We start from the raw sequence: 14,503 nt of genomic DNA on the forward strand, positions 1-14,503 counted from the left end.
CCCATATGGGATGGTGGCAGCTTTACTCTATGTTACAGTGCTAGTTCCCCTTGCAACTTCTAATCCTAACTTGAATCCTCTCTTCGATTCACTTGGTAGCCATTTTTTCCTCCTTTTTTATAATCATTTATTTTTCTTTATAGTTTTTCCATGCATGTATACACTCTTGAAGAGCACCATTTAGTTATACCTGATTTTGAACTTCATCTGAATAAAATATTTTGTGTCTTGTTTTTTTTTTTTTTTCAGAGTCATCCATGTTGTTACCAGGAGTTGTAATCTTTTACTACCATTATTGATTTATAAATAGTGCTTTAGTTTATGAATGTACCGTAATCCCTCCACTTTGCCATTGAGAGACATTTGCATTATCAGGCTAGACATTCTCTTGTATAAATCCAATGTCTTAAAAATGAGATAATAAGTTCCAAATAGGGTCCAATAACCAGTTCATATTCAGATTAACCCAGTTGTCTACAAGATTTCTTTTTAGCTTCCTTGTTCCATCTAGAATCTATCAAGATTCATGAAATAGGGGCCAGTGCCATGGTACACTAGGTTAATCCTCCACCTGCAGCTCCAGCATCCCATATGGGTGCCGGGTTCTAGTCCCAGTTGCCCCTCTTCCAGTCCAGCTCTCTGCTGTGGCCTGGGAAGGCAGTGGAGGATGGCTCAAGTGCTTGGACCCCTGCACCTGCATGGGAGACCAGTAGGGAGCACCTGGTTCCTGGCTTCGGATGGGTGTAGCTCCAGCCATTGCAACCATCGTGGGAGTGAACCAGTGGAAGAAAGACCTTTCTCTCTGTCTCTCCCTCTCACTGTCTGTAACTCTGTCAAATAAATAAATAAAAATCTTAAAAAAAAAGAATCATGAAATATATTAGTTTATTATTTCTTTTAATCACCATTTACCCATACCAATCTGTAAACCCTTTTCCCTGACATTCATAGCATTGACTTTCTAACCAGCTCAATTCTTTGTAGACTGTCCCACATTCTAAATGTGCCTCATTGTTTCCGCCTGGTGGCTTTTAATTATTTTCTCTTTACACTTAGAGTGATTACCCTGGAAGCTAGTTTGTTGAGCAAATATGGTCAAATGACTGGGAAGCTCCATGTCAGGCTTAACACAGCATTTAGAGAATGAATGCAATTCCCACATTATCCGTGTTTAGGGATAGCATGCAGGGATCTAAGAATGTCAGATGTTGGGATCCAGAAGAGGTATTACAACCTCATGCTGCAAGCTTATAAGCTCTATGGATGGAAGGGGCTAGCCCTTTCCCTGGGATAAGGAAGGTAGAAACTGGCTTATAACCTTTTAGTCACTCCAGTTTTCATCCACTGGGAGATTACCATGCTTCTAATATGATCATGAGTTGAGATAGGTGAAAATAAAAATAAACTTTTTTAAAAAGAATATTTGGACTCCTTACTGACTCTACAGTAGCTTAGCAACCCAGGGGTAGCAGTTCACAGTTGTCAGTTACAAACAGAAGAATTGCTGCTAGTCAGTGCTCTCAGCAAGAGGTAATTTGTCCGGCTAGGCAGCTTGTCTGGAAAGAAATGTTTGTCAGGTATTTGGCTTCTGAATAAGATGGGAAAACAGATCAGATTTTCCCTCCCACTTGAAACAAAAAACTGGGCAAAAATATGAAACAGCTGTCTCGAATTCAACACATGGGATACAAGGCAGTGAAGCATGGTAATGACTGAAAGATGGAAAACAAAATGAGCTTTACAGTGACCCTTGCTTTTATTACTACGGGAATGTTTCTGGGATGCAACACAGAGAGAAGGAGCCAGAACTGAGTTGAGGACATGGAAATGAGAGACGGAAGATCAGAGCAACTTGAATTCACAGAAAAGGCACAAAAGAGGAACAAGTGGTACAAAAAGAAAACTCCAGAGAGCTCTAGCATAATCCATCTGGTTTATTAAACCAGGTCATGGAAGATAATAATTCTCTAGTCAAACTTCTAGAGTTGAAAAATAAGAGGTCTGATGTGAAAAAGACACTGGTGTTATTAATGACAGATTAAATATTGCAGAAGGAAAGACTAATAAAAACATGAGAAATTACCCAAAATTAAAGAGAAAATAATTAAAAGCAGTCTTTCAGAGAGCTATAAGAAAACTTTAAGCAGTTTACTGTTACAAATATTTTACATAGTCCCAGATCTAACTTTTGAGAAGAGTAGGACCTGACTGGTAATGAATGACAGCTGCTGTCTGGGCATGGGCTGTAAGCATTGCAACACAGGGGGTTAAGCTGCTGTTTGGGATGTCTGCGTTCCATAATGAAGAACCTCTTTGAAGCTGGCACCTGTGCTTCTGACCCACCTTTTGGCTAATGCATCCTGGGAGGCAGCAGATGGTGGCCCTGGTTCCTGGGCCCCTGCACCCATGTAGGAGACCCAGATAGAGTTCCAGGCTGTTAGGGGCGTTTGGGGAGTGAACTAACTGATGGGATGATACCTCCCTCTCCCTCTCTTCCTTTTAAGTAGATGAAAATAAATGAATGAGCATTTCTTTAACAGGCTGATGTGGGGACATAACCGGTTTTCTCCTACCACAAAGGAGCACACCAAAGTGCCAAAAACATTTTGGAAATTATAATCCAGTGTCATCCTATTGTGTGCAAAAGCAGCCCTAATGAAAAAGTATTTTAAGAACATTGCGGGGCTGGTGCTGTGACTCACTTGGTTAATCCTCTGCCTGCGATGCCAACATCCCGTATGGGTGCTGGGTTCTAGTCACGGCTGTTCCTCTTCCACTCCAACCCTCTGCTGTGGCCCGGGAAGGCAGTAGAGGATGGCCCAAGTGCTTGTGCCCATGCACCTGTGTGGGAGACCAGGAGGAGGCACCTGGCTCCTGGCTTCAGATCAGTGCAGCACTGGCCATGGCGGCCATTTGGAGGGTGAGCCAACGGAAGGAAGACCTTTCTCTCTCTCTCTCACTGTCTATAACTGTCAAATAAATTAAAAAAAAAAAAACTGGTTTCTCTTTTTAATTATGATGATGAAGTATGTATCTCAGTGTCTGTTACATTTTTTTTAACTGAAAATAGCTCCATAAGCAGAAATTAGATTTTTAAAAAATTATTGTGGTTCAGTTTTTGGAAGGTAGTTTAGAAGTAATAGAGAACTTTTGGTTTTGTTTTGTTTTTTACGATTGATGGATTTATTGAAAGAGCTACAAAGAGATCTTCCATCTGCTGATTCACTCCCCTGATAGCCACAAGGGCTGGGGCAGGGCTAGGACGAAGCCAGGAGTCAAGAGCTTCTTCCAAGTCTCTCACATGGTGCAGGAACTCAAGCACTTGGGCCATCCTCTGCTGCTTTCTTGTAGTAGGAGGGAGCTGGATTGGAAGTGAAGCAGCCAGGACACGAACTGGCACACATAATGGATGCCGTTATCGCAGACGGCAGCTTAACCTGCTACACCACAGCCCTAGCCCCAGAACTTTCGTTTTTGGTTTCTGGTCCTTCATAAGGTTGATCTTTGGGAAGATTTTTTGAAATTAAATAATGACATATACACAAAAGAGCATATAGTGTGTATAATACATGAAAAGTGTTAAAATGAAGATCTATAAATTAATATCCAACCTAAGAAATAGTATATTGCTAGAGCTGAAGCCTTCTATTTGCTCATCTTCCTTTGGCAGTCACTTTTCTCCACCAGGGCAGTCACTGCTCTTTGCTGTACTTTCACTATAAATATTTTTACTGTTTTTAATGTTTTAACTGTATGGAAATAGAGTTTTCATGGATACACTTGTTTGCTATCACATAAACGCACATGGCTAAAATTCATTCATTTTCAATGCTATATGGTATTATAATATGAATAAACCACATTTTATTTTTCCTTTCTTATACTGGTAGACATTTAGGTGGTTTCTGATTTCCAATAGTACAATAAATATTGTACAGTTCTCCTAATAAACATTAAACAAGAATTTCTGGGCTGTCTTTAGAAGTAAAATCTGTAGATTGCTCACTATGCATTTGTTCACATTTATGTGACGACTGCACTTACAAAATGATTTTCTAGTAGATCCTCAGGCCAGCAGAACATGAGTTCCTGTAATTGTATTTGTCTTTATTTTTTCACTAAATTTTTTGTTTTCACAGTGGTTCTGTGCAGGTTTATACAATAGATAACACCACTGGAGCCATGCTTCTATCTCATAAATTAGAACTAACAGCAAAACAGTATCCTGGTGAGTGAGTACTTTTTAAATATTTTTATCTGGCTGAAAGGGCTGTGAGAACATTTCAGGCATGGAAAGCCAAGTCTGTGGGAAAAAAAAATTTCCTACATGGAGGATCTCTATAAGACCTCAGTAGAAAGGGTCATCAAAGAAGGATATACTCTTCTCTGAAGGGAGGGGAGAGCATCCACTTTGCTTATGGCCGTGTCCAAATACCAATGGAGTCTATGGTCACAAAAGGCTCCCATAGCCTTGGCAGCCCATGGCAAGAGCCTCGGATGGTCACTGATGTCATAAATAAGAGTATTAATTGTTAAAGGAACAACAGAAGTCACTGTTCACTTATTCCCCTTATGGGACTTCCGTCTCTAATGAGTTGTACTATGAGAATCGACTGCAGATTTTGTTCCCAAACTGTACTCTATGTGTTGTGTGTGTGGGGGAGTGCAAACTGTTGAAATCTATGCTTAACATGGAGTTGGTCCTCTGTATATAAAATCAAATTAGAAATGAACTGTAAAGAAAGAGATGGGAGAGGGAGGTGGGATGGGAATTGGGAGGGAGGTGGGTATGAGGGAAAGAACCACTATATTCCTAAAGTTCTATCTATGAAAAATGCTTACATTAAATAAAAACTTTAAAAAATAAATATTTTAATGTATAGTAATTTCCCTTTATTTGCAGGGCATATTTTCAAAGACCTCCAGTAGATGCCTGAAAGTGTGAATGATACTGAACCCTACATATAGAGTGTTTTCTCTTGTATATATACCCAAAGTTTTATTTATTTATAAATTAAGCACCGTACAAGCTTAACAGCACTAGTAATAAAATAGAAAAATTGTAACAGTGTACTGTAGTAAGAACTGTATGTGTTCTCTCAAAATGGAATTTTTGTTTTTAGTTTATGAGCGTGTACAGGTTCTTTCCTATGTGTACTGTGCCTGACTTTATCATTATGCTCAGTAGTACTATCATATAGTACCAGAATGAAAATGTCTGTCAGTATTTTATGCCCTTATGCCTTCTTTTCACTTTCATAAATAAAGATTATATTGGGTATCTTCTAGAGAGCCCAGTTTCATCACAATTGAAAACTTGAGCCGGCGCCGCGGCTCACTAGGCTAATCCTCCGCCTTGTGGCGCCGGCACACCAGGTTCTAGTCCCGGTCAGGGCGCCGGATTCTGTCCGGTTGCTCCTCTTCCAGGCCAGCTCTCTGCTGTGACCAGGGAGTGCAGTGGAGGATGGCTCAGGTCCTTGGGCCCTGCACCCGCATGGGAGACCAGGAGAAGCACCTGGCTCCTGGCTTCGGATCGGCGCAGCAGCCATTGGAGGGTGAACCAACGGCAAAGGAAGACCTTCCTCTCTCACTGTCCACTCTGCCTGTCAAAAAAAAAAAAAAAAGAAAACTTGATTTGGGTGATATTCTCCTTAATTAAATTCTTTAAATCTTCCAGAAACATGGTAGCAGCTTCTTCGTCAGATATAATCTCTCCAGTAGTTTTTTTAATATTTTTCAGTCCGAATCTATTCCTAAATCTGTAAGCATTCCTTACTTGGAGTAAACGCCACTCATTTGGTAAGATCCCCTGCTGAAACCTTCATACATGCTCAGTGCTTTCTAGCATTTCATGTTGCTGTCCATCAGAACATGTTTTCTGCTCAGTTCTAGTAATGCCTTTTCCATCTTGACGAAGCACTCATCACACACTGTGGCCTCAACTTTTGTTGGTTTGAGGTGCAACAGCAAAACTAACAAAAAATTCTTTCTTCTTCTTCACAGGTAGGAGGTGGGGATGATTCTGGGAAAGTTGCTGCTTTCCTGATCAAAAAATCAGATATGCCTTGCTTCCTCTTTTCTTCTTGACTCAAGTGCAGAAGTAATGTTTGGAGTTCAGGAGCCCTCTTGTGACCACAAAGAAAAGGTTAAATAAAGGTCAGCTGTCACTCACCTTTGGATTTCTTTCAATTTGAGATACTAAATCCTGTTTGTTTATGCCATAGTAAGTTGGGTTTTCTGTTAGTATCGGTCAGAAGCACTGAGAGCAGATATATTCTTGGAAACTTCAGCATATGATTTTTGTCACGTCTGGATTGCTAGCATCACTATTCTTATACTTTGGGGCCACTATTTTAAGTAAAATAGGGATTACTGAACACAAGTGCTGTGGTACTGTCGATAAGCAGTCTGGTGAGATGGCTAGCTACTAAATGACTAATGAGTAGGTAGAGTTTACAGTGTAGATACGCTAGACAAAGGGATTATTTACATCCCAAGATTGGAGCCAGGGGATCAAAGTGAAATTTCATCATGCTGCTCAGAATTGCGCACAATTTAAGATTTATAAATTGTTTATTTCTGTACTCCTTGATATTTTCAAACCGTGCTTAATTGCAGGTAACTGAAATCCAGAAAGAAAACACACACACCCCCACAACCACAGACGAGGGAGCACTTGATATTAAATAATACTTACTTCAGTCAAGTAGTGCTAGAATATAACAAGATTTTGTGTGACCTAAGAATTTCTATGTAACCAGAGAGACTCCTGGAATGTTTCTTTTATCTCTTCATAGTCCTTTCATTAGTCCTTTCTAGCCTCCTTCAGTTTTAATCTCTCTGTTCCTTCTTTGGACTTGCTATGATCTCTACCTGATTTCATTGCTTCTGTTATTTTATGCCTCCCAATTCAATGTATTCATTTAATAAACATTTTTTTGAATACCCACTATATGCTGGGTATACAGCAATGAACAAAACTAAAGTATGTTTCTGAACCCTTTAGAGAATCTCTGCTGTACATAGAAATAAGTCCAAGCTCTTTGTGTCACTGGAGATGCTTTTGACTAACACTAATAGAAAACCCAACTTACTATGGTATAAACAAATAGATTTATTTTCTCAGAGAGCAAGAAGTCCAAAAAAGTGAGCAACTGCTGACCTTTATTTGACCTTTTCTTTGTGGTCACAAGGCAGCTCCTGATTTCCAAGCATTACTTCTGCATTTGAGTCAAGAACAAAGGATGAAGCAGTACATACCTGATTTCTTGATCAGGAAAGCAGCAACTTTCCCAGAAGCATCCCCATTTCCTATCTGCTATGCTTGTCTTCCATTTACAACTAATTGGCCAAAAATATGTCACGTCTACCTTAGGCGACAAGGAAAACTATGAAAGTAAGTGTTAGCTTTTTCCAAGCTTTATGGAAGGAAGGAGTGGGCAAATGAGGAAAAGGATGGGACTAGGCCTTGAATTAACCAACCAGCAATGTCTATCACATATTCATAGGTAGCAGCACAAAGGAGTTTTTCAGAAAGCTCACAAATATTCATAATACAAAAAACTTTACATGGACTTCCAAAAAGGTTTTGCATCGAAACAAACTGATGTTTTAATTTCCACAAACCTTTTGAAGTACTTTTGTAAAGTCTTCTGCCAAATAACTTTGTTGCAGTTTCTTGGTTCACTCTGTGCTTAGTGTTTCTCTGATTTTTACATAATACTCCGAGGCTAAAAGAAATACTGGAAGTTCTGTTTATTAATTAGCTAGGTCTAAACAATAATATTTAGTTACTTGGAGGGCAGAGTGACAGGGAGGGACAGGCAGAGTCAGAGAGAAGTCTTCCATCTGGTGGTTCACTCCTCAAATGGCTGCAACAACCTGGGATGGGCCAGACCCAAAATCAGGAACCAGGAGCTTTATCTGGGTCTCCCTTGTGGATACAGGAACCCAAGCACTTGGGCCATCTTCCACTTCTTTACCAGGTGTATTAGCAGGGAATTACATTGGAAGTGGAGCATCCAGGACTTGAACGAGCATCCACATGGTATTCCGGCACTGCAGGTGGCAGCTTGACCTGCTATGCCACAGTGCCAGCCCCCACTCAAAAATGAAAAAAAATTATTTTTATTTGATTCTTAAATTTTTTTAATTAATGGAATGTGTTTGCCTGTGAGTCGCTGTGCAGCTTCTCAAAAGTTAGAGTGAAATTGAGTGCAAGCACCCACATTTCCTGTTCCACATTGTCACAGGACATTTTTTATTCCTCCTAAAATCCAACTTCACAACTCCTGAAAACCCATCTTCACAGGATATAGCATTAAAATGAATTGTAACTGTGAACTACTTGCAGATAATTTATATTGTATCCAACATATGCTGTGCATCGCTTTGTTTCTCTTGAAAATTATCTTATGCTCCCCACCTGACCCTCAACTGTAAGTTTCCCCCCTGCACTTCTCTGTGGTACTTTGACACAAAGGCTGGGAACTGTAGTCATTAGTTTTACTTAGCCTGATCAAACTATCTGTAGATCCTTGACTACTTCCATACCGCTTTTTAGAGTAGATTTATTTTAAAGTGATACAGAGTAAGGCAGAAGGTGGGTGAGGATCTTCATCCAATGGCTCACTCCCCAAATGGCTGCAGCAAAGCCAGGAGCTCCATCCAGATCTTCCACTTAGGTGGCAGGGGCCCATACTTGGGCTGTCCTCCACTGCCTTCCCAAGCACATTAGCAGGGAATGGGATTGGAAGTGGAGCAGTAGGGACTTGAACAAGCACTCCAGTATGGGATGCCAGTATGTTTTTTTCTTTTTTTAAAAATTTTATTTAAGTTATACAAGTTTCATGTATTTCATATATACAGATTTAGAAACATAGTGACATTTCCCCCCATCCTCCCTTCCACCCGCACTCCAACCCTTCTTCCTTCTCTATTACCTGTTCTCACTTTAAATTTTTGCAAAGATCTATTTTCAGTTTACCTAATGATCATATAGTTAACCCTACATTAAGTAAAAGATTTCAACAAATAGTATGAAGAAAAAAGAAAAAAACTACACTGTTCCTCAACAGAAGAGACAAGGGCTATAAATAATCACTGAATCTCAAAATGTCTATTTCACTCCAATACATTACATTTCAGGTACTCTATTAGTTACCTTGGATCAGGGAAGTCATATGATACCTGTCTATTTGGGACTGGCTTATTTCACTAAATATAATAGTTTCCTATTGCGTCCATTTTGTTGCAAAAGATGTCTTTTTTTTTTTTTTACCAGCTGAGTAGTACTCCATAGTGTGTGTGTGTATATATATATACTGTAATTTCTTTAGTCAAAAGTTGATGGACATCTAAGTTGATTACACATCTTTGCTGTTGTGAATTGTGCTGCAGTGAATATGGGGGGTACAGATAACTCTTTGATATGCTGATTTCTTTTGGTTTGGGTAAATTCCCGGGAAAGCAATGTCTGGATTCTGTGGTAGGTCTATATTAAGCTTTCCGAGGTATCTCCATACTGTCTTCCACAGTGGCTGAGCCCACCAACAGTGGACCAAGGTACATTTTTCCCTACTTCCTTGCCAGCACTTGTTGGTTGTTGATTTCTGTGTGTGAGCCATTCTAACTTGGAGTGAGGTGAAATCTCACTGTGGTTTTGATTTGCATTTCCCTGATGGCTAGTGATCCTGAGAATTTTCTCAAGTGTCTTTTGGCCATTTGAGTTTCCTCTCTTGAGAAATGCTTGTTCAAGTCCTTTGCCATTTTCTTACCTGGATTGTTTGTTTCATTATTGTTGAGTTTCCTGAGCTCTTTATAGAATCTGGATGTTAACCCTTTATCAGCTGTTTGCAAAAATTTGCTCCTGTTCTATCAGTTGCCTCTTCATTTTCCTGAGTGTTTCTTTTGCAGTGCAGAGGCTTCTCTGCTTGATGTAATCCCATTTGTCAATTTTGGCTTTGATTGCCTGTACTTCTGGGATCTTTTCCAAGAAGTCTTTGCTTATGCCAATGTCTTCGAGAGTTTCCCCAATGTTTTCTAGTAATTTTATGGTATTGGGATATAGATTTAGGTTTGAATAGATTTTTGTATAAAGTATTAGGTATGGGTCTAGTTTGAAATTTATGCATGTGGAGATCCAATTTCCCTAGCACCACTTGTTAAAAAAACTATCCTCGCTCCATGGGTTGATTTTAGCTGCTTTGTCCAAGATAAGTTGGTTGTAGATGTGTGGATTGATTTCTGGAGTTCCTGTTCTGTGCCATTGGTCTACAAGTCTGTTTTTGTGCCAGTACCAGACTATTTTGATTATACCTGCCCTGTAGTATGTCTTGAAATCAGGTATTGTGATGCCTATGGTTTTGTTTTTGTTGTATAAGATTGCTTTAGCTGTTCGGGGTCTTTTGTGTTTCTGTATGAATTTTAGCATCGTTTTTCTAGATCTGCGAAGAATGTCACTGGTATTTTTATTTGGGTTGCATTGAATCTGTAAATTGCTTTTGGTAGTATGGACATTTTGATAATGTTGATTCTTCCAATTCATAAAGATGGAAAATGTTTCCATCTTTTAATATCTTCTATTTCTTTCTTTAATGTTTTATAATTTTCATCATAGAGATCTTTGACATCATTGATTAGATTTGTTCTAAGGTATTTCATTATTTTTGGAGCTATTGGGAATGGGACTGATCTTTAAAATTCTTTCTCAGCCATGACATTGTCTCTGTATACAAAGCCTATTGGTTTTTCTGCATTGATTTTATACTGTGCCACTTTAGCAAACTCTTCTATGAATTCCAGTAGTTTCGGAATGGAGTCTTTTGGATCCTCTTGATATAGAATCATGTCATCTGCCAGTAGGGATAGTTTGATTTCCTCTTTTGCAATTTGTATTCTTTTTTTTTTTTTTTTTTTCTTGCCCAATGGCTCTTGCTAAAAATTCCAGGGCTATATTAAGTAGCAGTGGTGAGAGTGGGTATCCTTATCTGGTTCTGGATTAGTGGAATGCTTCCAGCTCTTCCCCATTCAGTAGGATGCTGGTCGATGAATTTGTCATGGATTGCCTTGATTGTGTTGAGAAACATTCCTTCTATACTTCATTTTCTTAAGGTTTTCATCATGAAAGGTTTTATTTTATCAGTTTCTGTCTCTGTTGAGATAATCATGGTTTTTGTTCTTTAGTTTGTTTATGTGATGTATCACATTTATTAATTTGTGAATGTTGAACCCTCCCTGCATACGAAGAATAAATCCAATGTGGTCTGGGTGAATGATCTTTCCAATGTATTGTTTGATCTGATAAGCTTGTATTTTGTTGAGGATTTTTGCATCTATCTTCATCAGGAATATTGGTCTATAGTTCTCTTTCGCTGTCCTTATCTTTTTCTGGCTTAGGAATTAAGGTGATGCAGGCTTCATAGAAGGAGTTTGGGAGGATTCACTCCCTTTCAATCATTTTGAATAGCCTGAGAAGAATTAAGAGTTAGTTAGCTGTGGCTTTTCCTTTTTGGGAGGGTCTTTATTTCTGACTCAATTTCCTTCTTGGCTAATGGTCTGTTTAGATTTCCTATATCTTCATGACTCAGTTTTGGTAGATTGTTAGTGTCTAGGTATCTATCCATTTCTTCTGGGTTTCCCAAATTGTTGCTGCACAGCTCACTGTAGTAGTTCCTGATGATTCTTTTTATTTTTATGGTATCTGTTGTTACATTTCCTTTTTCATCTGTGATTTTATTGATTTGGGTCTTCTCCCTTTTTTTTTTTTTTTGTTTGGCCAATGGTGTATCAATTTTTTTTAAAGATGTATTTATTTATGTGAAAGAGTTACTCAGAGAGAGAAGGAGAGGCAAAGAGAGAGAAAGGTCTTCCATCCACTGCCCTACTCCCCAGTTGGCCGCAACGGCCAGAGCTGTGCCAGTCCGGAGCTGGGAGCTTCTTCCAGATCTCCCACACGGGTGCAGAGGCCCAAGGACTTGGGCCATCCTCCATTGCTTTCCCAGGCCAGAAATCTGGATAGGAAATAGAGCAGCCAGGATCCTAACTGGCGCCCATATGGAATGCTGGCACTGCAAGCAGCGGCCTCACCCGCTACACCACAGCACCACCTCCTCTTCTCTAATTTTGATTAGTTCTTTCCTCCTACTAATTTGGAGTTTATTTTTCTAGGTCCTTGAGATGCATTGATAACTCATTTATTTGGTACTTTTTCATTTTCTTCATGTAGGCACTAACTGCTGTAAACTTCCCTTTTAACACTGCTTTTGCTGTATCCCGTAAGTTTTGATATGATATGTTTTTGACTTTGTTTCTTCCCAGAAATTTTCTGATTTCTCTTTTGGTTTCTTCTGTGACTCACTATTCATTCAGGGACGTGTTGTTTAGTCTCCATGTGTTTGCATATGATCCAGAGATTTTTGAGTTGTTGATTTCCAGATTTATTGCATTGTGGTCAGAGAAGATGCAGGGTATGATTTGATTTTTTTTTTTTTTTTTAATTTGCTGAGACTTGCTTTATGGCCTAGTATGTGGTCAATCCTAGAGAAAGTTCCATGCATTGATGAGAAGAATGTGTACTCTGCCGTTGTTGGGGTGAAAGTTTTGTAGATATCAGTTAGGTTCATAGTGTCATTTAGCTCTATTGTATCTTTTTGTTGATTTTCTGTCTGGTGGCTGTCTGGTTTTTCTGTCCATTGATGAAAGTGGGGTGTTGAATTGTCCCACATTACTATTGCATTGGAGTCTGTCTCTCTTTAGATCCATTAACATTTCTTGTCTATAGCCTGGTGCCCTGTAATTGGTTGCATATACATTTATTATAGGCACATCTTCCTGTTGAATTGATCTCTTAATCATTACATAGTGTCCTTCTTTATCTCTTTAGCAGTTTTTGTGTTAAAGTCTGTTTTGTTTGATATTAGGGTGCCTACCTACACCAGCTCTTTTTGCTTTCTGTTAACATGGAATATCTTATTCTATCCTTTAACTTTCAGTCTACATATATCTTTGTGCTGAGACATGTTTCTTGTAGGCAGCAGGTTGATGGGTCTTGTTTTTTAATCTGTTCAGCCAGTCTGTATATTTTTTTTGTATTTAATGAATGCATTTTTACATAGATACAACTTTAGAATACAGTGGTTCTTTCCCCCAGTCTGTATCTTTTAACTGGAGAGTTGATGTCATTTACATTCAAGGTGACTATTCATAAGTAATGACTTGGCCCTGCCATTTTCCCATAAATATTCCTGCTGTTTACTTTGAATTTCATTTGTACATTTACTGGGAGATTTTCTGCTTTCACATTCTTTCATAATGTTTTCCTTCAGCATATTTTTGTAAGGCTGGGCGAATGGTGACAAATTATTTCAGTTTCTGTTTGTTGCGGAGGGTCTTTATTTCACCTTCATTCATAAATGAGAGCTTTTCGGGGTACAGTATTTTGGGTTGACAGTTTTTTTTCATCTCAAAACTTCAGTTACATCTCACCATTCCCTTCTAACCTGTAGGGTTTCTGATGAGAAGTCTGCTGTGAGTCTAATTGGAGATCCTCTGAACATAATCTGATGTTTATCTCGTGCACATTTTAGAATCTTTTCTTTATGTATTACTGTTGAACATTTGACTACAATGTATTGTTGTAAAGATCTTTTCTTGTCATGTCTTTTAGGAGTTCTATGTGCTTCCTGTACTTAAATGTCCCTTTCTTTCTCCAAATTTGGGAAGTTTTCTACTCTTTTTTTTTTTTGGCTATTTTTTTTTTTTTATTTGACAGAGTTAGACAGTGAGAGAGAGAGAGAGACAGAAAGGTCTTCCTTCCATTGGTTCATCCCCCAAATGGCCGCCACGGCCGGAGCTACGCCGATCCACAGCCAGGAGCCAGGTGCTTCCTCCTGGTCTCCCACGTGGGTGCAGGAGCCCAAGCACTTGGGCCATCCTTCACTGCCCTCCTGGGCCACAGCAGAGAGCTGGACTGGAAGAGGAGCAACTGGAACTAGAACCGGTGCCCATATGGGATGCTGGCACCGCAGGCAGAGGACTAACCAAGTGAGCCCCGGCACCAGCCCGAAAGTTTTCTACTCAATAGGCCTTCTAGTCCATTCTCTTTCCACACTTTCAGGAACTCCTAAGGCTCATGTGGGTCATTTAATAGTATCACATTTATCTCCATCCCCGTTTTTAAGTTTTCTATTTTCTTCTTTTTTTTTAAAAAAAAAATTTTGTTGTTGTTGTTTGACTGTAAGATTTCCAAAGATTTGTCTTCTAATTTGTATATTCTTTCTTCTACGTCACCAAGTCTGCCTGTTAAGGCCTTCTATCACATTGTTTTGATCTATTGAATTCTTCATTTCTAACATTTCATTTTGATTTCTCTTTATAATTTCAATTTCATGAGAAAAAATTTCATATCATGTATGGTTTTCTTTAGTTCATGGATTTGCTTCTGAGTAGTAGTCCTATGATTAATTTTTTTAATTCTGTTTCCGGCATTTCCTCAATCTCTTCT

At 39.0% G+C, this 14,503-nt stretch overlaps 1 protein-coding gene across 7 annotated transcripts in view; it reads left to right on the plus strand.

Moving 5' to 3' along the window:
* RIC1 (RIC1 homolog, RAB6A GEF complex partner 1) overlaps positions 1-14,503 on the plus strand; it is a 185,700-nt gene that overhangs the window by 108,178 nt on the left and 63,019 nt on the right. For all 7 annotated transcript variants that reach the window (XM_070051800.1, XM_070051792.1, XM_008255104.4 and 4 more), the window contains one exon: positions 4,140-4,228. In XM_070051800.1, coding sequence (XP_069907901.1) covers positions 4,140-4,228 — 89 coding nt within the window. The remainder of the gene's footprint in view (positions 1-4,139; positions 4,229-14,503) is intronic.

This window comes from Oryctolagus cuniculus, chromosome 1 (assembly GCF_964237555.1).
Source record: "Oryctolagus cuniculus chromosome 1, mOryCun1.1, whole genome shotgun sequence".
NCBI classification, from domain to species: Eukaryota; Metazoa; Chordata; class Mammalia; order Lagomorpha; family Leporidae; genus Oryctolagus; species Oryctolagus cuniculus.